General features: G+C 43.9%; 1 protein-coding gene across 1 annotated transcript in view; it reads left to right on the top strand.

Annotated features, from left to right (window-relative positions):
- The window catches only part of PKP2 (plakophilin 2), a 68,589-nt gene that overhangs the window by 15,957 nt on the left and 26,767 nt on the right, over positions 1-25,865 (top strand). Inside the window, exons 2-6 of the mRNA XM_066590124.1 lie at positions 5,983-6,068; positions 9,054-9,760; positions 10,422-10,569; positions 14,486-14,693; positions 17,532-17,709. Of these exons, the coding sequence (XP_066446221.1) occupies positions 5,983-6,068; positions 9,054-9,760; positions 10,422-10,569; positions 14,486-14,693; positions 17,532-17,709 (1,327 nt within the window). The remainder of the gene's footprint in view (positions 1-5,982; positions 6,069-9,053; positions 9,761-10,421; positions 10,570-14,485; positions 14,694-17,531; positions 17,710-25,865) is intronic.

Below are 25,865 nucleotides of genomic sequence, written 5' to 3' on the forward strand. Positions count from 1 at the left end.
AGGAAAACCGGTGTATTTTAGAAAACATGTTGAAACTGGCTATACTCAAAGTATCCGTTTGGTAGACAGATATCTCTTGCAATCCCCCCATACACATGCATGCTCAACTATGAGAATGTTCTATAAAGAGGAGAAAGCCACTTCTCAACAGCGGACTGAGTGTGCTGAAGTCCAACAGCCCGATCCTCTTCTCAGTTGGCTCTATACGCATTATATGACCAGTCCCTGCAGGTCTGGCTGATGTCCATCTAATGTGTATAGTCAGCTTTATTTGGTCCACCTTGCGATACAGGATGATCTTTATTCCAATACTCCTTAAAAGTAAATCTCAAAAGTTTATTATTACCTTACGTCTTAGATAAGAACTTCCATGGAAGAATAAAGTAGTATCGTTTTATGGCTAAACACCATAAACCCTCTATATATATATATATATATATATATATATATAAAGACGAAAGCCCTCACTGACTCCTTGACTGACTGACTCACTCACTCACTCGCCAAAAGTTCTCCAACTTCCCGATGTCGTAGAAACATGAATTTTGGCACGAGCATTGATTATCTCCAAAATAGGAAAAGTAATTGGGTCCCAACTCGATTATTCAATTCTAGCGTAAAAGAATTGGCGTCAAAATTTAACGTACATAATCTAAATCTCTCACTTCCCAATGTCATAGAAACTTAAAATTTGGCACGGGCATTGAATATGTCATAAATAGGAAAAGTTAATAGGTCCCAACTCGATTATTCAATTCTATGCGCAAAAAAATTAGCGTCCAACTTTTACGTGCAGAATGTAATTTCTTCACTTCCCGGTGTCATAGAAACTCGAAATTTGGCACGAGCATTGATTATGTCATAAATAGGAAAAGCTAATGGGTCCCAACTCCATTATTCAATTCTATGCGCAAAAGAATTAGCGTCCAAATTTAACGTACATAATCTAAATCTCTCGCTTCCCAATGTCATAGAAACATGAAATTTGGCACGAGCATTGATTGTGTCATAAATATGAAAAGTTAATGGGTCCCTACTCGATTATTCAATTCTAAGCGCAAAAGAATTAGTATCCAAATTTTATGTACATAATCTAAATCTCTCACTTCCCAATGTGATAGAAACATGAAATTTGGCACGAGCATTGATTGTGTCATAAATATGAAAAGTTAATGGGTTCCAACTCCATTATTCAATTCTATGCGCAAAAGAATTAGCGTCCAAATTTAACGTACATAATCTAAATCTCTCACTTCCCAATGTCATAGAAACATGAAATTTGGCACGAGCATTGATTGTGTCATAAATATGAAAAGTTAATGGGTCCCTACTCGATTATTCAATTCTAAGCGCAAAAGAATTAGTATCCAAATTTTATGTACGTAATCTAATTCTCTCACTTCCTGATGTCATTTTATATAAAGGAAACGTCGCATGGTTACCTCCACGTGGTGTTTCCTGGGTAACGCAGAGAACTATGCAAAATGGTGAACATATGTTTTTCCTCAGTATCTCTAAAGTAACCTCGACTTCATAAGATTTTCCATGTGAACACCAGATAAACACCAGTACCAAATTAACTCGGGCGAAGCCGGGTATATCAGCTAGTCTATATATATATATATATATATAGTGTGAGACAGTGACTGACAAAGTGCTGGAGGGTGGATACGTGCCACCAAGCGGCCTGGGCTCGGTGGAGGAAGCCAGCATTTCTGTGTCAGTAACGTTATGTTACTGACACGTTGTAGTTTTGTAAGTGGCTCCAAGCCGCATAGTCCGGGCCGGCTTTTCCTGGAGTGGTCAAAGCGAAGGGTGGGATGGCCACTCCCACGTACCAGGTGAGGCTGGTACCAGGCCTTATAAAGCCTGGGCCTGCAGGTGAGAGAGAGAGCGTCTGGCTGAGAGCCAGAGAGAGAGCGTCTGGCTGAGAGCCAGAGAGAGAGCGTCTGGCTGAGAGCCAGAGAGAGAGCGTCTGGCTGAGAGCCAGAGAGAGAGCGTCTGGCTGAGAGCCAGAGAGAGAGCGTCTGGCTGAGAGCCAGAGAGAGAGCGTCTGGCTGAGAGCCAGAGAGAGGGCTCTGCAGAGCAAGGAGCCCGGCTAGCCCAGCGTGTGGGCTGAGAGAGCCAAAAGGCGAGGTTGACAGGGTGACGCCCCTAACCTCAACACCCAGGAGGGTGTGGTGAGACCTCCACAGGTCTGAGGACCGGACTGGCTGTGTGCAGCAAGCAAGAAGTATTCTGACAGTGAGTAGTCAGGAACAAGCATATGTATAGTGAGTGCTCAGACGAGCAGGTGTTTATTTCCGTTTTGGTTTTGTTTCTGCTGCAATAAACCCAGGCAAAGCCTGGACTAAAGAACGTTGTTGCCCGGTATCACTGTCTCTGGCCGCGGATGCCCATGCTGCTACTGACCCTAAACGCTAATCCCTCACAATGTGTGTGTGTGTTAGAGCTTTGTGTTGAAGATCATTCCATGAGGGCGCATCAGAAGGTATCTGGCCTGAGGACTATCCAAGTCAGACTATAATGATCCTTGAATGGTGGGACAAACATCTGGCTTACACAAGATAAACCCCAGAAGTCCTAAGTCCTCTCCGGGTTCTCGGTCTCTTCGCCCCGTTGGCCGGCGTGTTGCTATTTTTGTTTGCTTTTGAAAACGGAAGCAGAATGTACCCTGATAGATATCGCGCGAGGCGCAGGCCAGCCAGACCGTCCCCAGGAAGAAGCCCCCAAGGTTTGCAAGGGCCCTTCCAGCCAAAACACTTCGAAAGAACAAGGTTCTATCTGGCCTTCTTTGGCTGTAGGACGCCTTCCTTGCCTTGACTGGACCTTGTGAAGGTTTGTTCTCCTTCTGTGTCTGGATGTAAACTCTTTGGGTTGTTTAAACCACGTAATTTTTAAGGGTTTCTTTAATTTATATTTGCTTATTTTCTATGGTATAATAATACCAAGATGGTTGCCCGAGCCGACGAATCTTAACAACGATGGGAATGGTTCTTCACCGTTAACAAAAATATGCAAACTAATCCTCCACCGCTCAGACTGCATTCATCAGGTCACCGGTGTGACGCAGAAGCTCAGGGCACACAGGTTCCCCAGCATGTCAAATCGTGTTTGGGGCTCATGGATTTAATCATTTGTGGTCAGACAATAGGAATAATCGCCACATGGAGATGAAGGACCTCATGGCTCTGTATAGTACCGTAATACAGTGCCCATAGAAGTCTATGGTGCCCCACAGTACCTACAACCTCATAGGGAGACAGGCGGCAGATGCCATATTAAGAAAGCATTCTCTCCTAAATCCAATTCTAAATATTGCTAGAATATGGGGTCACACTGAGCGCCATATGGCAGAACTATTACGGCTGTGGTAGCCTTATTATTGTTGGGACATCCAGAATGAACGTGCTCTTCTGTTACTTAGTAGTTGGTTCACATTAATGTATCGCCACTTCTGTTATACAATACAATAGGAACCTTTTATATAATTACTGAGACTCTTGGTCATGCACTCGTTCTACACACTTCATCCCATCTCCTCTTAATTACCTCTCACTGAATCATCTACCCAACTCTGCTGCATCGCATTTATAGCTGCTGTGGTTAGTAAAAGCTGGTTGTTCATGAGAAGATTGTGTCTAGGTGACCAAAGGCTTCAGCTAATTAAGATGTGAGGGCAGCTAAGGTAAATGTTAAAAGGGAGATAAATTATGGAATATGTACAAGAATATAACTACTATAATACTGCCCCCCTATGTACAAGAATATAACTACTATAATACTGCTATGTACAAGAATATAACTACTATAATACTGCCCCCTATATACAAGAATATAACTACTATAATACTGCCCCCTATGTACAAGAATATAACTACTATAATACTGCCCCCTATGTACAAGAATATAACTACTATAATACTGCCCCCTATGTACAAGAATATAACTACTATAATACTGCCCCCTATGTACAAGAATATAACTACTATAATACTGCCTCCTATGTACAAGAATATAACTACTATAATACTGCTCCCTATGTACAAGAATATAACTGCTATAATACTGCTCCTATGTACAAGAATATAACTGCTATAATACTGCCCCCCTATGTACAAGAATATAACTACTATAATACTGCTATGTACAAGAATATAACTACTATAATACTGCCCCCTATATACAAGAATATAACTACTATAATACTGCCCCCTATGTACAAGAATATAACTACTATAATACTGCCCCCTATGTACAAGAATATAACTACTATAATACTGCCCCCTATGTACAAGAATATAACTACTATAATACTGCCCCCTATGTACAAGAATATAACTACTATAATACTGCCCCCTATGTACAAGAATATAACTACTATAATACTGCCCCCTATGTACAAGAATATAACTACTATAATACTGCCCCCTATGTACAAGAATATAACTACTATAATACTGCCCCCTATGTACAAGAATATAACTACTATAATACTGCCCCCTATGTACAAGAATATAACTACTATAATACTGCCCCCTATGTACAAGAATATAACTACTATAATACTGCCCCCTATGTACAAGAATATAACTACTATAATACTGCCCCCTATGTACAAGAATATAACTACTATAATACTGCCCCCTATGTACAATAATATATCTACTATAATACTGCATCCTATGTACAAGAATATAACTACTATAATACTGCCCCCTATGTGCAAGAATATAACTGCTATAATACTGCCCCCTATGTGCAAGAATATAACTGCTATAATACTGCCCCCTATGTGCAAGAATATAACTGCTATAATACTGCCCCCTATGTACAAGAATATAACTGCTATAATACTGCCCCCTATGTACAAGAATATAACTGCTATAATACTGCCCCCTATGTACAAGAATATAACTGCTATAATACTGCCCCCTATGTACAAGAATATAACTGCTATAATACTGCCCCCTATGTACAAGAATATAACTGCTATAATACTGCCCCCTATGTACAAGAATATAACTGCTATAATACTGCCCCCTATGTACAAGAATATAACTGCTATAATACTGCCCCCTATGTACAAGAATATAACTGCTATAATACTGCCCCCTATGTACAAGAATATAACTGCTATAATGCTGCCACCTATGTACAAGAATACACCCTAAAAGCCTCACTGACATTAAGACAATGGGGACATGTATGGTATAACGACACCTCTTGCTTTCAGGTAAGCATGTAGTGCGGTCAGTAAATATGTTCTGCCCGCTTAGTTTAAACATTGCAGATCTGCAATAATCCATGTGTTTTCTATGACATGTTGCAGTAGCGCACATGTATTACCCATATCCTGTATTACCGTACAATAAGGGTACCTGTGACTCCTCTGCAGGACCGACACCTGACCTGATAATGCTCTGGTAGGGCGAAGCATTTAAGCTTTAAAGAGGTTTTCATCAGTAGATTATTGATAAGGGTCGACCACTCGGAATCACCTGACTGAAGACACTGCGGTGCTCAGGTGAGCTCCATGTACTCTCTTTTTTGTCGAGTGCCGTCACATTCACCGTTGCATTCAAGTGATTGGATGTTGCTATACCAGGTGCAGGCACTATGCAATGCATGGCGCTGTGCCTAGTATTGACTGCAGTCATTTGAATCAACTGATCGGAGGGATCATAAGCAGTAGATCACCACCAAGTCTGGCAGAATTTCTTAAATGTCTTCTGTTTACCTCTTGATTATCCAAATCTGCAGCGGTAGAAGCGCGCGCCCGCAGGCACCTCTGTTCCCTTTGTGTGTATGCTCTTGTGTTTTGTTTCTATGATGTGCTCCTTAAAGGGACGGATCGTTACAAACACGTTTTAGTGTCATAGATCTACTTGTCCCACCAATATAGATGAATTGATCAAAAATGTCAATTAAAGTTGATTAATAAAAGAAAACAAACAACTATATATGTGTTTTTTCCTTCAGGATCCGCTTACCAGGATCAGAGGCCACACCACACGACTCTGCACAGAGACCCCGTCAGATCTCCTGCCACATATGACACCATGAAGGTAAAAGAGGCAGGAAGTGAAGCGTCTCTTCATGCCAGCCAATCAGATCTCTCCATTCATCCACTAGTTAGAATATAACTTAGAAGAGCTTCCTGGGCACCAAAAATGTGAAAAACTTGTATTAATATCTTATTTCAAGGCTGAGGCTGCACTACTGAGGGAGCGCCCCCTACTGCTTACGGTGTTGTCATGGAGACACCGTGTGGATGCCAGTCACCAAGTACAAGATTGTTCACACACATTGTACAGGCTAGTTTTAGTACCGCTCGATGACCCCCTCATGTGATTAGTGCCTCTCAGTGACCCCCTCATTGTAATAGTGCTCCTATGGGTCCCTCTCAAGCTAATGGTTCCCCTCATTGCCCTCCTCATGCTACAAGTGCCTCTCTGTGACCCCTTAATTCTAATATTGCTCCTCAATGACCCCTTTCCAGTAATAGTGCCCCTCAGTGCCCCCCTCCCCCCATTTTGTTAATAATGCTCCATGGCGTCCCTCTCATGCTAATAGTGTCCCTTGGTGACCCCCTCATACAAATACTGGCCCTCGATGACCCCTTCACAGGAACAGTGCCCCTTGGTATAGTGACCCACCTGCTCCCTTAATGCTTCTGCTCAATATCCCCCCCCCCTCCCTGCAGTCCTCCTCTTACTACCAGCTAGCACAAGGACCGATCCTCAGCATTGTCACAGTTGAGGGCAGTGATTGGATGCACCGCTCTCGTGCTCAAACACCTCACATTACCCAGAAGGGTGACCGCTGCAGCCTGGAGCTGCAGGTGGAGCACAAGGGGTGAGTATCGTTTGTTTAGAATTACCTCCATTCCTAGACCCCCCTGTTGGAAGTGTCTTCTGCCTTCCAAAATCCGGGACTGTCCTGCCAAATCTGGGAGAGTTGGAAGTCATGTAAATGTTTGATTGGTAGAGATCTTACCTCTCGGGCCACCACGGATCTCGACACTGGAGGTCCTAAGTTCCCCTATACAGTTGGCCACACACGAGTGGTCACTAGTGTTACGATCATGTGGGCAAACTGGGCACAGGGCCCACATGATCACAACCAAAGAGAGGACTGGGTACGCACACAGTATTCAAGCAACTGACCCTATGCTACAAGGGGAATGACAGTGCCCTACCTGAGCGGGGACATTGCCCCAATAAGGGCAGCCCAGCGGTCTTCGGATCTCGACCCTAGCTAATCCTAGGAGCCACACACCAGAACAGGATGCATTCACATGCCACATGACAGGGACTGAACAACAGGACACACCGAGCTAGAATACACAGCATACAGCAGCCACAATGCAACCACTAATAGCAGATGATAAGCAGAATATAAATGCGAGGTATTAGTTTGTACATTGGCCAACGAACTTAAGCTGCAAGGCCCCTCGTATCTTGCAGTCCCTACACTAGCAAGACACATCTACTAGAGGGCCCTAGGGGCCAACCTAGTGCAGACATAGCAAACAAACTCACCAAACTGACACAAAATAAATGTACAAACGGACATGAACCACAAGGCACAGATCACACAGCAAGCTGCAACAAAACACAGATAGCAGGTCACACAGCAAACTGCAACAGACAAGGATTCACCCTGAACACCATACATATAAACCCAGCTCCTGGTCAGTCTATGTGAGTACAGACCCAGGAGATTGAGCTGGCTGGGTGTGGTACTTCCTGCTAGCCAATCAATTAACCCTGTGAGGGCTGTGCTGCTAGGAAGCTTAGAACTACAGATCCCAGCAGCACACGTAACAACTAGATATTGTAGCCTATCGGTGATGTGTTATTTCAGGGGTCCCAGTGCTCAGATCCTCACCAGTCATAAGGGTTAAATAGAGACCAAACAACCCTTTAGAATTGGACCAACATAATCCTCTTCCTCATCATCCTCCACCCTGGAGACTTTCGCTTCTAAACATGAGCTGAAGTCGCTCTCTTCAGTGATCGCATGAGGGTGACTGAAGTGTCAATGTCCTCAGTTATTTGTTTATTGGCTCCTTATCCTTTTTATGGTTGCCCCCCCCCCCCCCCCCCCCCCCCCCCCCCCCCCACACACACACACACACACACACATACTTAACAATAGAGAAGGTGAGCAATCAACAGGAGTTCTTTAAAATATCTACGCCACCAGAGGCGTAACTTGAAGCTCTGGGGCCCCAGTGCAAAACCTGTAACAGGGCCCCCAACTATAATGCTTTACCCATAGTACTGGCCTCCCTATATAGAGAGTAGAGGCCTTATGGGCCCCCAAGGCTCCTGGGCCTGGATGCAACTGCATCCCCTGCATCCTCTATAGTTACGCCCCTGTACGCCACCATCAGTCCTGGCAGCTTTCCACCCAAGTGATGGCATGGCAAGGTCCTGTCACCTCCTCTCCCCAGGTCCTACCAGGTGCCAACATGGCAATGTCCTGTCTCTTTGCCCCCAGGTGTCTGCATAGTAACGTCTTATCACCCTCTTCCCCCAGCGTTGCAATGTCTGTCACCTCCCTGTTGGTGCCAACATGGCAATTGCCTGCCACATCCTATCACCCTCTTCCCCCTGGTCCCAGTGTGGCAACATCTTTTCACCTCTACCCCAAGTGCTGGCAGTGCAACAACCTCTCTCCTTCCTTATCCAGGTGCCGATGCGGCAATTTTTCTGTGGCATCTCCCCAAAGGTCCTGTCAGCCCTCCCCCAGGTGCCAGCATGCCAACGTCCTGTCAGCCCTCCTCCAGGTGCCAGCGTGTCAATGTCCTGTAAGCCCCCCCCCTCCCCCAGGTGCCAGCATGCCAATGTCCTGCCAGCTCTCCTCCAGGTGCCAGCATGCCAACATCCTGTCAGCCCTCCCTCAGGTGCCAGCGTGAATCTGCCTCATATCTCCAGTGCTGAGAACCTCCAGATACATTGTTACAACCATATGTGTGACTGATATCTGTATCTTATCTCACAAAGTTTGACTTTGAATTATATATGTGTGACTTTCCTTGACAGAACTATTCATTACCTCTACTTGAGAACGGTTGGGGCACTAGTCACGCACAGTATGGCAAGAGAGCATATGAAGATGGATCGGCCAATACTTATTCATACCACACTCGATGGGGAAGTGAGCAGGACGCCGGCCAGAGTAGGCCCATTGTGAGAAGGGATATATCTCCACAAAGAAAAGAGGTAGTAATGGGTGCCTACGAGCAACGGAAAACCAACACAATGGCCAACCTGCGATATCCGGAGTCTAGGTCGCTCAACATGACCACCATGCGGTATTCCTCTCGCTCAGAACATGGTCAAGGAACTGCACCTCGGAAAAGCACCGTCAGAAAGTCCACCCAATCTGACCAAGATTCAGTGTTCATGCATGTTGCTCCCATAAGTCCAGGCAGACCCTATTACCAGCTGAGGACCAGCCGAAGTATGGATAACCTCGTGGAGAGGAGACCACACCACGTCCAACCTTCTGGAGCAGTCGGTCAAGTGCAGGCCCAAAGGACGTCCAGTAGATTTGACACACATCAGACAAGCACAAAGTATACGACTTACCAGCAGGGGTATATGCGGTCAGCTTCAACATCTGGCGGTATGGACATCGGTGGTAAGAGAGGAGGAGCCACGATGACAGCCGCAATGGCAGCAGCAGGCAATGGAAATTTTCTGGAGCATGATGCTGTACTGCTACACACACCTATCACACCTGTGGGGTAAGTCAGTAGTAACGGTTAGGTCCCTGACCGCTAGTGCACTCCACCAGTCCCCCACATTCATGTTGTCTCTTTCCTCTGTCAAACCACTTAGGTGCAATATTAGGACATATGGGCATCATCGGGTGTGGCCCTCTGCTCAGGACCTCTCTCTCTGAACCTGAGCGAAGACTCACTAAGAAACGGTGGCTCCTATTTTGCCAGACCCAACCCATCAATGTTATAAATGTTGACCCGTAGAAGATGAACTACATTGCCAAGTTACTGTTCCCATTCTCTGGTGTCAGTATGGTGATAGTCCAACCTGGTTTCTAGGGATATACTGCCTAACAACCAGAATGTTTGTAGTATGGTTGCCAGGTAGCACATTCCCTAGCAACCAGTCTGTCTAACATTACCCAGATCTTTAGTTCTTGGCCTAAATGATATTTCCTGGATCTCTTACATTCAGTTATGCCCTTCACTGTCTAATATAAGATCAGGGGTGCCAACTCTTGGTGCCCGGGTCATCAAAACCAATAGTGCCCCCTTCAGTAATAACAGGTGACACGCCCTTCGCACCAATGTAGGTCACACCACTAAGACCAGCCCTGGGTGCAACATTATAGAGAATGTGGTTGAGCCCCCCCTTCATTATCTTGTGATCATCTGTGTGTTTCAGCTCTGCCCCGGTGGCATCAGAGGTGCCGATGACCCTGGAGCGCGCTGTCAGTCTGCTGCAGGACAGCACTACGAGTACACAGTTGTTGACAGCAGCAGCTAGTTACATACAGCATGAATGCTTCCAGAAGGCAGAGGCCAGGAAAAGGGTAAGTCACCTGTGGGTGCGGGCTGGCCAACTTGTAGCTATGATAACAGTTCCGGGTGTGAGTTTCTGCCAGAGTCCTGGTGCCCCGCCAGGAGCCGCTCAATAGATGGAACACGTAATGATTCATCAGGGCTACAAATGTTACTCTTCAGCAGATCTGTAACATGGTCCCTGCTGGATATGATCATTCCTGAGAAAACACATACGTTCATATCAAGGCTGGAATCAAGGAACATTCAGTGGGGCAAAAGCAGGTTTCTAAAAGGGGGATGACCAAATGTTTGACCAAGGTAAGTCATGGATGGAAAATGTGCTGCTACTCTTCTAAACGTGAACATTCGATATGTACTATACCCACATCTGTAGCATAGTGATATGATTCCCAATATATCCCTGGTGGTCTAGAGTACTTTAATGGTTAATAACCAATATCCCTGGTGATCTAGAGAAGTCTAACAGTTAATGCCTCATATTCCTGGTGGTCTAGAGTAGTTTAAAGAGACCCTGTCAGCACCTATGAGCCCCATAAACTAAAGATACTGGCTCATACAAGGCGATGCAGTGCTTTTCTACTTCCCTTCCTCGGTGATCCCCCGCTGTTCGCTGGAATCCCTACCCCTTGTATACAGTGCATGTGCTTGTAATACAGAGGACTAGTCCTGTTATTAAGAAGGCACGCATAGGTAGTCTGCTGAAGAAAAGGAGCAGCAGCTTTGTGGGTGGACAGCCGGGAACGTCGAGAGAGATTAGTATGAGCGTCACATCCGTGGACTCAGTGCCACAGCTTGTATAAGCCAGCAACTAGTTCATGGGGCTCCTAGAAGCTAACAGAGTCATTTTAATGGTAAATCTCCAACATTCCTGGTGGTCTAGAGTACTTTAATGGTTAATACTTCGTACCTCTGGTGGTCTAGGGCACACATGTAAAACACAAAGCTCGCGGGACTAATCTGGCCCGTCACCTCACTAGATGTCACGAGTCTAGCTCATGACTGAAGTCTTGTGCTGCAGCCACGTACAGGAATGTAGTGTGGTCCAGGAGGTACAAGACACGGAGTGGACCAAGACAGGGAAACACGGAGCCAGGAACATGGGCGGGAGACAAAGGCCAAGGGACAAGATACTAGTACTCAAGAGAGCATAGCTCAATAGGTAGGGCTGCTGTTCAGGGTGCAGGAGGTCACAGGTTCAAATCCTGACGCTAGATGTGGCCCGACGGCCACCAACAGACCCGGAGGGGAGAGGTCAGCGGCCACAGACTCAGCAGCGGCCAAGTGGAATGCTTGCCAGTTATTACTACCACAAATGATGTCACTACTAGGGCCGCATTACTATTACAGGGTATTACTACTGGGGCCACTATGGGGCCACAGTCTTACAATTACAATCGACCCTTTGAAGGCAACCAAATGTGTGTGTATGTATATATATATATGTATATATATATATATATACATAATATTTCTTGTCTTGGACAGTTTTCGTTTTCTATTGATATGAAATTACTCTAGCCCAGTATTTCCCAACTCCAGTCCTCATGGACCCCCAAATAGGTCATGTTTTCAGGATTTCCTCAGTGATGTAATTATTGCCGGTGCCTCAGACGTTGCCACCCGTGTTCTTACTATAGAATATCCTAAAAAACATGACCTGTTGGTGGTCGCTGAGGACTAAAGTTGGGAAACATTGCTCTAGACCACAAGGAATTTTAGATATTCATCAATAACCATCTTAGATCATGGGCAAATATATGTACGGTGTTTCCCCGAAAATAAGACCCTGTCTTATATTAACTTTGTCTCAAAAGAGGCACAGGGTCTTGTTTTCGGGGGATGTCTTATTATACTTGCCTAACTGGCTCGGTCCGGGCCCTCCCGCTGCTCTCCGGAGCTCCAGCGCGCTTGCTGCGGTCCTTGGCCACCCAGAGCAAATAGTTTCCTGGCTACGGGATTTGTTAATCCCGCCTCCAGGAAGTGATGGCTGTGATTGGTTCTCAAACCCTGCTCAGCCAATCAATGCAGCGCTCGGTGAAGCAATCACAGCCATCGCGTTGTGGAGGCGGAATTTATAAATTGGCTGAGCCGCGGCATCAATATCACCTCCACAACGTGATGGCTGTTATTGGTTCATCGAGCGCTGCATTGATTGGCTGAGCAGCGTTTCAGAACCAATCACAGTCATCCCTTCCTGTAGGTGGGATTTATGAATTCCGTAAGCAGGAAGTAATATTCTGTAGGCGCCGAAGACTGCAGGAAGCGAGTTGGAGCTCTGGAGAGCAGCGGGAGGACCCGGACCGAGATGCTAGGTAATGTATTCCTTCCTTTATGTAATGCAGCTAGGGCTCATTTTCAGAGTAGGGCTTATTTTCAGGGAAACAGGGTATGTATGTGTATATATAATAATGGTAGTCCTGATATATCCCTGGTGGTCTAGAGTATGCTAACGGTAAATAAGTTTACACACACACATCATTCCTGGTGTTCCAAGATGGTTATTGGTAAATATGTAATATTCCTGGTGGTCTAGAGTAATTTTACACACCAATATAAGAAAACCCAAAAAGTCCAGGACAGCCCCTCTAATACGCAACCTAGTCTACCTAGTGGTCTAAGGGCGGGTTACACCAACCATACTGCCGATCCAGGTTTAGCTAAACTGCTATCAGCTGTTGACCTTGGTTTATGACAATGTGTTGCACAAATATATTTTGATTTAGGACTCCAAGTTCACTTGATCTGTGATCAAAGATTGAACCTAGAAGAAATCTATCGAGCGCGGTGATTGCTTTTAATTCGACTCTCCCTTCTTCACAGACTGCAAGTCTGCGCTCAACGAGAAGCCGAAATTCAGTCAGATAGGATGAGTGGAATTTCGCACAAGGACTCTAGCTATGGGGGGGCACCACACGGGTCTTCGGTCAGGGAGCCGCCTGTAATCCATTCTGGAATTCAGAAAGTCTTTCCAATCTTCATGCAGGCAGAGCGGCCCAGCAGCGGCTATAGTTGTAAACTGGTGTTCATGCTGCACATCAGTAAAAGGCTCTTTGGGGGCTCCATTACCAAAAGATTCCCTTAAAGTAGAGGGTACCCCAAAGATGGGCAGACATCTGACCTAATGACTTATCTCTAACCTTAGCTCCCATGATGCATTGCACTCTGGTATCAGGAAAATTGAATTTTGAATGCGGCTTTGATTGTGAGGCGAGGAGAAATCATCATTATGGGGGAAAAGTCGGCGTCCATCTCTGAGTTGTAAGGATCACATGTAACCTCTTCCCGTAGAGAGACCCCAAAGTTGTGATAACATGAAGCTGGCGCCGCAGTACATCACCACTGCAAGCTCAAAGCACCGCAGGTGCACAATGACATGTCCACTCATACCTCACATATAATGCTGCTGCCCAACATGCCTTATCTCCCCACACACCATGTAAATGTCAGGCTCTCATAACGTCTCGCTTCCCCATTGGCTACAGTCCCCTTAGGGAGATGCTTCCCCAATCCATACTCGTCCGTCATAGTTCCTCAGTATGCGCACACAAATATCTCGTTGGGCCGGTCTTACGCCTCCTGCAGCCTGCGACGCTCTGTGTTCTGGATTTGTGGTGCTGTCTTCTTCTTCAGAGACAGAGTCTCCAGGGGTAAGGGAGACTCCCTTTTTCTTCATGTGGCTCCTGATCAACCGGTCCTTTTGACATCTCCATTTGCCCCTGGTCGTCAGGGTTCTTTCAGTGCTTTTTGGTTCCCAGTTCATCAGGACCATTTTTTGCCATCTCTTCATGTAATAACCTTTTTAATACATATGGCACATTGTAGAACTCCTAGCCACTCTAACCACTATTTGAGACACTTTTCAGATTTGGCGCACAGCATAGACTTGACTGGTTTGGCACATTATGCTTATTCTGTATTCCCCAGGTGTATACTCTACATGCGATTCCTAAGCTGATTCAGCTCCTAAGCAACAGTAATGAGGACGTTCAACGAGCCGCCTGTGCCGCCCTCCGGAACCTGGTGTACGAGGACAATGACAATAAGCTGGAGGTGTGCGAGCAAAATGCGATGCCCATTCTTCTTAAGCGGCTTAAAGACAGCCAAGATCTAGAGACCAAGAAGCAGATTACAGGTGAGGACTATGGCGGCTCCTGGGAAAGAACCTTCATTAGGGGGGCAAAGACTTCTGTAGGGCATCAAACCCTCCACCCTTACCGGTCACCATGGAAGGAGAGAAAGAAGAGAGAATCTCATTGAAAAGGAGTCCAATAATAATGTACTGCCATATAGTCAATAAGTAACACCGCCATATTGGGTTCCAATGGTCTTGCCACACAGCCCCTAATAACTGCATGCAGTAAGTGCCCACATGTGCAGACGTCAGTGGGAAAGGATAGTGAGGGGGATTATTTTGCCTCCAAAATCTAATCTAATACCCCCAAAAAGGCATGAGGAAGCAGATTACAGGTGAGGACTGTGGAGATCCCTGGGTCAAGAGTCCTAGAATAGCAGAAGGTAGATTGTTGAAGTGGCGTCACCTAATGGGATGCCTCGGGAACACCCCCACCTCTATAAGCTGTTTGGTGCTATCTTGGGAGTGAGGTTGACCACCGGCCAGTGTGCTCATGGCAAGCTGACGTGAAGCATCAAGACGTGATAGCGGGCACCAGGCAGATGTTTAGGCTGATTGTCGGGTTTGTGTGTGACCCAGACCCCATGTAGCCATGGACCCCGGCTGTCAGCAAGGTGCTGTGCAGGCTGGTGGTGGCTCCATGCTGGCTTGGGGTGTCTTCTCACGGCATGGGTTGGGCACACTGGTCCACCTAAACTCATCATTTACCGATACCATTTGCAGTACATAAATTGGCAATGCCAAAAAATATATAGTGCTTGAGAAAGGCATGGATTATACACCGAACCGTGTGGCATGATACCGGTCTCTGTATATCTATTCATCCGCTGCACATGTGCGCAAAAATAATTAATAAAAAAGAAGCCTGCTGGCACAAATTAACGCTCATATTTGCCACTCTCTTTGGACTTGGAAATGAAAGGGCACCTTCTTGGTGGATGACCCTCTATAACAACTACCAGTGCTGCATATGCCAATGTATTGCTGTAACCTCAGCACGAGCGAATAGTGATTTTCTCCAGCACCTCGCTGTTTCCCCCGTCTTTATTTGTTACATTTGGGGCGCTCCAATCTTTGGCTGCTCTCCATGCTACGCGGATCCTCTGCGGACCTGAAGGATCGGATGGAATAAAAGCCCCTGGGATTTTGGGTGCCAACGGGAAATCCCTGTTCTAATTACCAGGTGATCCCGCTGAGCACCAGGTGAGACCCATCGCCTCCTATTCTTTAAACATAGTGTTATTTGACTGATCTACCTGGCGCTGTCCTATTCATATTGTCATTTATGGGATATGGTGAAGAGGTCCATTCACCTCCAAGATCCTGTATCTACAGATATCACGGAACTGTGGGGGGCTATCCAGATGGCTCAACATCCCACCAGACATCTCCCATCCACTTGTGGAATCGTTGTTACATGGAGCTTCTGCCTTCACCCGAGTAGAAGGGGTCCTACAAGATATTAGTTCCTGTCCCATGACTTCTGGCACGTCAGTATAAAAGGATCTGGTGATCTAGCAAGAGAATAACAAATCCACTTCTCCCATCCAGACCTCTCATGAAGTTGGGCATGGCCAATTTATGTACTAGAAGAGTGTGGTATGGCACTCAAGACAGGAGGGGCCGCTGTAATGGCTGCAGGCGGTCTACCATGTAAGTAACGGCAATGTGAAGGGCAGCACTCTATTGTTTATCATAGGTACTGCAACGGCACTGACTATAGGGGGCACTATGCTGGTATGGATTATGGCAGGGACAATTAATAGACCCTTTGGATGCCATCCTTGCAGGGTGTATATGCCCACTGTCTCTGGGATATGGAGTGATACATTGTATGGGTGCGCCAGCAGGATCAGCAATAATTAAACAAGCTAGCCAGGGGGGGGGGGGGGGGGGGGGGGACTTCTGGATTAAATTCCAAGGTCTTGAGACCGCGATGACTCATCGGCAGAGCTGGGAGAAGCTCTTGATAAAGGTTTCAGGAGGCATCCTGTAGATGAGGAGGAGGAGGGGGGATTCTCCTTCTGCCCAAATAACTAAAGCACACAATGTCAGAGTAGATGTTTCCGGGATAAAACAAGTAATGCCGTGTAAGTAGGGAACATTCTGTGCCAACTGCTCTCAGAGAAGGGCTTTATAGGAGCCAATCATTCCGATATGGAGCTCCACCCCCTGCGTTGGCATACACTTAATGACCCCTTTATTAGACCCCCAGCACGCTCGTGATTGGCGCCCCCTGTACGGTAATTCTCCCCGTGACCCCGGAGTGCAGCATAAAATCACATGACAAGTTTTCCATGGATCAGTTTCAGTGTGAATCCACATTAGATGGGAAAGTCCTGCGATCGGAGCGACTTCCAACGAGGTCGGTCATCGGCGCTAGACTATCCGGGCGGGTTCTCGTGTTATGGTGGAGAGTATACAGAGAATGGCGTGATCAGAGAAAAACGCTACTATATGGGAAGTGGCCGTTCTGTGTAGTTACATGATAAAAACCCATCTGCTTGCAGCCACCACTAGAGGGAGCTCACTGCATACTGTATTATGGAGTTTCAGATATAATCAGTTGATTTGAGGCACACGAAGAAGAGACCGGTCTCACACTCAGTATGATGCCATTGTCTTTCCTTATGAATCATGTAAACCCACGCACGGTCTCAGTTCTATGCAAGCAATGAAACCGTATTGAAAAAAATTGAGTGGGGGAGGGGCTGTTGCAGAGTCCATAGTAGAAAGTTTTATATTTTTTGTGTATGCGCTTTCCTTCCAAGCGCTGATCCTACGCTGGGCCGGGAGTTTGGGGTTTCTACTCTAATAGTAATTCTTTTGATTTTGCAGGATTACTCTGGAACTTGTCCTCCAGTGACCAACTGAAAGTCATGCTAATCCGCGATGCTCTGCAGACCTTGAACAACAGTATCATTATCCCAGGTTCCGGCTGGAAGGATGGAGAGTATTCCAAAAATGAGCTTATGTCTGATGGGGATATATTTTACAACGCCACTGGCTGCCTTAGGTAAGGACATGATGCAGCAAGCTGTATATAAAGGGGGCAAAGCTCCAGGGGGGGCAAAGCCAATAATGTTTAGGGGTCTGAAGAGTTAATTTATCTTTTTTCCGTTTTTTGAGAATTGATCATGGTAACAGATAATGTCATGACTTCAGACTACCGCTATACCAAAATACTTATAATGGAAATAGTCTCAGCCCTTCCTAAAAGAATCTGCTGATTCCTAATGCTGCATGTCAGTAAAGTCTAAGCAGGAGACTCTAAAATAGGTGTAAGAAAGTGGGGGAGGTCACCACTAGCCTCGGAAAATTACATGCCACAGCCATGCATTCTACTTCTTCAGCAGGTCCGCAGGGGTGGTCCTATTGGCGAAATCATAATATCCCTCCTACAAGCACCCGCATATCGGTGTCAATGTAGATTGACAATTTTATATAAACTCCCTCAGCAGCTCCGCAGGGGTGGTACTGTGGGTGGAGCCAAAATATCCCTTCTACAAGCACAAACATATCAGTGTCAGCATAGATTGTCCATTAAATAGACAGATATAATTGAAATCACACAAGATAGATATAAGGTAATGTGTGTGCTTTGATTCAGGCCTCCCCCCCCCTCCCCCCCCCCCCCCCCCCCCGAGGGAGGATTCTTACCCGTCTTAGGGAGCAGCATGTCACAGCAAAAGCTTCTCTACAAACAGTGAGAAATACTTTCCTTGCAGAATAATCTCTATCCAACGAGCTGACACATAGATTTTATTGTTACGGGAGGGTGGAGGTAGATATTTGTGCTGCCCTACCAGGTCTCCTGGCACTGCCCGTAAATCAAGTTGGCAGACTTGGCATGTACCGGTTGTCTGGTTACAATTGGCCTTTCAGACATAAACAATTAAACAAATCCTCAGACAACTCTGCCTGAAAGAACGGAATTCTTATTATGGGGCAAAGTGAGAATATTTCACAGCCCCGCAGTTCTTTCTGGCGGTAGAGGTTTCCAGGAAGTCTGGACTTTTGCAAAGACGCCAGATTGCTTCCCTGCATTTTAAATAACAAATTAAGCTATTTTGTAAATAGTCTGTATGAAACAAATCCCCTACAGATATGGGTACCTCTGTGTCTCCTAAATACATACAGAACCTGGGTAGTCTGGCAGAAGGAGTGGAGTGACACATGACTACACATCTGACTACACAGGGTTTGTTTGTAGTCTGTAACCATGGAAACTCACAGGTCTGCATAGGAGCTGTAGACCTAAAATGAGAATTTTTACTGCCATGCTTCATTCCTTTAACTTGTGAAAAATGCCCTTTATAGAGGATCAAAATTGTAATCAAAATTAATTTATACAAGAACATGATCTTTGTGAAACAGAGGGGCAGGCAATAGAGCAGTGACCAGGGTGCTAGACTTTATATTAAGTGATGTCACTAAAAGAGACAGTGATGTCACTAGTCTTGGCCCATGGGTCTAGCATCTATATGGTAAGGTGCAATACACCCCGACTCTTGTGCTCAGAGAGGGGGACGGACAGAGCTGAGTTTGTCACATGATACATATTATGATAGTGGTATGCCTCCCAACTGTCTTGGATTCTGTCGGTCAGTCCCGGATTTGGGACACTGTCTGCAATCCTGAGCTACAGGAGGCATACATCCCCCCCCCCCCCCTCCCTCCTCCTCAAGCACACACGCAAGCATTTAACTCAGTTGTAGCCACAGTGCAGAGGCAGCCACTGCTGTAACCAGTGTGACCTGTTATCCACCCGCCCCACACACACACACTAGCGGCTGTGGTCCTGCATGCAGACCCCGGCAGACAGCTATCAGAGGTTGAACTGATTACAGCAGACTAGCAGGAGTTGGAAGTGGCTGGAAGTCTACTACAGGGAGTCAATATTGAAACTGGGGCTACTAATTGGGATCACTAATACTATTGGGGGCACTGTTGATACTGGGACACTTTGGAGGCCCTATTTCTACTGGGGCTATTAACTGGGTTTCTTATTACTAAAGAGGACACTGTGGGGGCACTATTACAGCTGGGTCCATTATGGGGATCACTATTACTACTAAGGCCACTAAGAGGGTCACTATTGCTACTGGGGCCATTCAGGGGGTCACTATTATTACTGGAGCCACTAATTGGGGTTGCCAATACTATTGGGGGCACTATTGTTACTGGGGCCACTGTGGGGGTCACTATTACTACTGGAGACTTTGGAGGCACTATTTCTACTGGGGCTAATAACTGGGTTCACTATTACCAAATGGGCCACTGTGGGGGCACTATTACTACTGGGGCCATTATGGGGATCACTATTACTACAAAGGCCACTAATTGAGTCACTATTGCTACTGGGGCCATTTTGGGATTCACTATTACTACAAAGGCCACTAATTGAGTCACTATTGCTACTGGGGCCATTATGGGGTTCACTACTACTACTAAGGCCACTATTGCTACTGGGGCCATTCAGGGAGCCATTATTACTACTGGGGCCACTAATTGGGTCACTATTGCTACTGGGGCCATTAAGGGGTTAGTATTAGAGTGAGGTGACCACTGAAGGGTACTATTATGGAATACAGAGGGCTGGGCTTTGAGTAAAAGGGGTGTGGCTTGCCATACAAATTTGCCACAGCACTCTACACATACTACTACCGTCATCCCTTTCTCATTGTTCAGAAGATTGAGCGGTTTGGTATCACTGCGCTTTAGCTTTGGTCTTTCCATATGACTGCAGGTTAACCTACTGCATTCCTGTCATCTGAAGAGTTGTAGAAACTACCTGGCCCCAAAGAGTTAATCTCAGCTTTTCTACATCTATAAAAACTGGGTTTTATTCTCTTGCTAAAAAATATTGGACTTGGTTCTCTGTCGGCAAACCCGTGACGGCACCTGTTCACTTGACAAGAGCGTTCTGCATTCTTCGCCCTTCAGAGCACAATAAGGTGCATTCATAATTGACGAGGCGCTCCGAGGAGGGGCCACATCACCAGGCGCTCGCTGCTCTGCATCTGGCATCCTATGGGCGGGTTCACACGGCGGATACTGAGCTGCGCCCAAGATTCTCATCAAACACATGGACCCCCCGTCTCAGCAGTGAGACCCCCCACCAATCAGCAATCCCTTATCCCGTGGAAAGGGGAAAGCTTGAAATCTTGGAACAACGCTTTTTAATTAGAGAATCTCTTGAAAGGCAATTCCCTAATTATATATTTAGCTTACAGGTGATCTACTTTTAACCCCTTAAGGTCGCAGCCTTTTAATAAAAAATAATTCCTACTAAGGTCCTGAAAAACTTTTAAAAGTGGTTTGAAGTGGAAAAAAAATGCAATTTCACGATTTTGGGAAGTCTTGTTTTTACAGAATACAGACTGCAGTAAAAATGGCTTTATTATGTGGGTTGGGCCTCTATCACACAGGGACAGCGATATCGCCGAGACAAAATTGCAGGGATATCACACAGAACACACACTCCATTGCCAGGCTTTTCAGGGGAGGGAGGGATTTGACTCAATGGAGGCACCACTAGATTCCTGAACCAACGCTATTAGCCTTATTTACTACAAATAATGCCTCTCTTTCTCCTGTGGGGGCGCTGTATGGAAACTCAGCACTTGGCTTCATATTTCCCCAAAGCTGGTCACTGGAGGTCCCAGCAGCAAGATACACTGTGATCAACTTATCATGGGGAGACGCTTCTGACAAAGCGGAAGAACCCCTATAAAACCTTTATCAGTTCCTGATCTCATTCCCGGTTCTGCAGCTTGTAACCATAAAGCCAACATCTATTTCCTCTGTCATAAAGCTGCCTCCACCCATAACCAGTAGAACGCTGCAGGCTACGTATGTGCAGGATAATGTTACTCCATAATTAGCGCATTAGATGTCACAGAGGAGGAGATTTTATTATTACACTTTGCTCCAACAAAGGAATGTAAGCGGAAAGCCGTGAGATCACAGGGTGCCTGTTTATACTTCCCAAACGGGTAAGCAGGTCAATGAGCGAAAAATATCTGCCTGCAAGATCATATATAATGACTGGGACGTTCTGGAGAGGATGTTCTCCATTCATTACACAAGATGGTTCATGCCCAGACACTGAAATCTCAGGAGCTCCGGGCTCTGATTGTAAAAACTGGAGAAGAAAGCTGATATAATAATACAGCCATGATATTAACTGCACTTCCTGTACCGCCGCCTACATACAAGAATATAACTACTATAATACTGCCCCCAATGTACAAGAATATAACTACTATAATACTGCCCCTATCTAGGAGAATATAACAACTATAATACTGCTCCTATGCACAAGGATATAACTACTATAATACTGCTCCCTATGTACAAGAATATAACTACTATAATACTGCCCCCTATGTACAAGAATATAACTACTATAATACTGCTCCCTATGTACAAGAATATAACTACTATAATACTGCTCCCTATGTACAATAATATAACTACTATAATACTGCCCCCAATGTACAAGAATATAACTACTATAATACTGCCCCCAATGTACAAGAATATAACTACTATAATACTGCCCCCTATGTACAAGAATATAACTACTATAATACTGCCCCTATCTAGGAGAATATAACAACTATAATACTGCTCCTATGCACAAGGATATAACTACTATAATACTGCTCGCTATATACAAGAATATATCTACTATAATACTGCCTCCTATGTACAAGAATATAACTACTATAATACTGCCCCCTATGTACAAGAATATAACTACTATAATACTGCCCCCAATGTACAAGAATATAACTACTATAATACTGCTCCCTATGTACAAGAATATAACTACTATAATACTGCCCCTATCTAGGAGAATATAACAACTATAATACTGCTCCTATGCACAAGGATATAACTACTATAATACTGCTCGCTATATACAAGAATATATCTACTATAATACTGCCCTCTATGTACAAGAATAAAACTACTATAATCCTGCCTCCCTATGTACCAGAATATAACTACCATAATACTCCTCCTCTGTACAAGAATATAACTATTTTAATACTGCCCCCTATGTACAAGAATATAACCAGTATAATACTGCCTCCTATGTAAAAGAATATAACTACTATAATACTGCTTCTATGTACAAGAATATAACTACTATAATACTGCCTCCTATGTACAAGAATATAACTACTATAATACTGCTCCTATGTACAAGAATATAACTACTATAATACTGCCCCTATCTAGGAGAATATAACTACTATAATACTGCCCCTATCTAGGAGAATATAACTACTATAATACTGCTCCTATGCACAAGGATAAAACTACTATAATACTGCTCCTGTGTACAAGAATATAACTACTTTAATACTGCCCCGTTATGTACAAGAATAGAACTCCGATAATACTGCCCCCCATGTACAAGAATATAACTACTATAATTCTGCTCCTATGTACAAGAATATAACTACGATAATACTGCCTCCTATGTACAAGAATATAGCTAGTATAATACTGCCCCCTATGTACAAGAATAGAACTACTATAATGCTGCCCCCTATGTACAAGAATATAACTACTATAATACTGCCCCTATGTACAAGAATATAACTACTAGAATACTGCCTCCTATGTATAGGAATATAACTACTAGAATACTGCCCCCTATGTAAAAGAATATAGCTGCTTTAATACTGCCCCATATGTCCAGGAATATAACTGCTTTAATACCGCCTCCTACGTACTAGAATATAACTACTATAATACTGCCCCACTATGTACAAGAATATAATTACTATAATACTGCCCCTATGTACAAGAATATAATTACTATAATACTGCCCCTATGTACAAGAATATAACTACTATAATACTGCCTCCTATGTACAAGAATATAACTACTATAATACTGCCCCCTATGTACAGGAATATAACTACTGTAATACTGCCCCCTATGTATAGGAATATACCTACTATAATACTGCCCCCTATGTAAAAGAATATAACTACTATAATACTGCCTCCTATGTACAAAAATATAACTACTATAATAGTGCCCCCTATGTACCAGAATATACCTACTATAATACTGCTCCTATGTACAAGAATATAACTACTAGAATACTGCCTTCTATGTATAGGAATATAACTACTAGAATACTGCCCCCTATGTAAAAGAATATAGCTGCTTTAATACTGCCCCATATGTCCAAGAATATAACTACTATAATACTGCTCCTATGCACAAGGATATAACTACTATAATACTGCCCCATATGTCCAAGAATATAACTACTATAATACTGCCCCTATGTACAAGAATATAACTACTATAATAGTGCCCCCTATGTACAAGAATATAACTACTTTAATGCTGCCCCTATGCACAAGAATATAACTACTATAATACTGCTCCTATGTACAAGAATGCAACTACTATAATACTGCCCCCTATGTACAAGAATATAACTACTATAATACTGCTCCTATGTACAAGAATGCAACTACTATAATACTGCCCCCTATGTACAAGAATATAACTACTATAATACTGCTCCTATGCACAAGGATATAACTACTATAATACTGCCCTCTATGTACAAGAATAAAACTACTATAATACTGCTAATATGTACAAGAATATAACTAGTATAATACTGCTCCTGTGTACAAGAATATACCTACTATAATACTGCTCCTATGTACAAGAATATAACTACTATAATACTGCTCCTATGTATAGGAATATAACTACTAGAATACTGCCCCCTGTGTAAAAGAATATAACTACTATAATACTGCCTCCTATGTACAAAAATATAACTACTATAATACTGCCTTCTACGTATAGGAATATAACTACTAGAATACTGCCTCCTATGTACAAGAATATAACTACTATAATACTGCCCCCTATGTACAAGAATATAACTACTAAAATACTGCCCCTAAGTACAAGTATATAGCCACTATAATACTGCCCCTAAGACAATATAACTACTATAATACTGCTCCCTATGTACAAGAATATAACTACTACAATATTGCCCCTATGTACAAGAATATAACTACTACAATACTGCTCCTATGTACAAGAATATAACTACTATAATACTGCCCCCTATGTACAAGAATATAACTACTATAATACTGCCTCCTATGTACAAGAATATAACTACTATAATATTGCCCCCTATGTACAAGAATATAACTACTATAATACTGCCTCCTATGTACAAGAATATAACTACTATAATACTGCCTCCGATGTACAAAAATATAACTACAATAATACTGCCTCCTATGTACAAGAATATAACTACTATAATACTGCCTCCTATGTCCAAGAATATAACTACTATAATACTGCCTCCTATGTCCAAGAATATAACTACTATAATACTGCCTCCTATGTACAAGAATATAACTACTATAATAGTGCCCCCTATGTACCAGAATATACCTACTATAATACTGCTCCTATGTACAAGAATATAACTACTAGAATACTGCCCCCTGTGTAAAAGAATATAACTACTATAATACTGCCTCCTATGTACAAAAATATAACTACTATAATACTGCCTCCTGTGTACTAGAATATAACTACTATAATACTGCCTCCTATGTACAAAAATATAACTACTATAATACTGCCCCCTATGTACAAGAATATAACTACTATAATACTGCCCACTATATACAAGAATATAACTACTATAATACTGCCCCCTATGTACAAGAATATAACTACTATAATACTGCCCCCTATGTACAAGAATATAACTACTATAATACTGCCTCCTATGTACAAGAATATAACTACTATAATATTGCCCCCTATGTACAAGAATATAACTACTATAATACTGCCTCCTATGTACAAGAATATAACTACTATAATATTGCCCCCTATGTACAAGAATATAACTACTATAATACTGCCTCCTATGTACAAGTATATAACTACTAGAATACTGCCTCCTATGTACAAGAATATAACTACTATAATACTGCCCCCTATGTACAAGAATATAACTACTAAAATACTGCCCCTAAGTACAAGTATATAGCCACTATAATACTGCCCCTAAGACAATATAACTACTATAATACTGCTCCCTATGTACAAGAATATAACTACTACAATATTGCCCCTATGTA

Source organism: Eleutherodactylus coqui, chromosome 2 (assembly GCF_035609145.1).
Source record: "Eleutherodactylus coqui strain aEleCoq1 chromosome 2, aEleCoq1.hap1, whole genome shotgun sequence".
Taxonomy (NCBI): domain Eukaryota; kingdom Metazoa; phylum Chordata; class Amphibia; order Anura; family Eleutherodactylidae; genus Eleutherodactylus; species Eleutherodactylus coqui.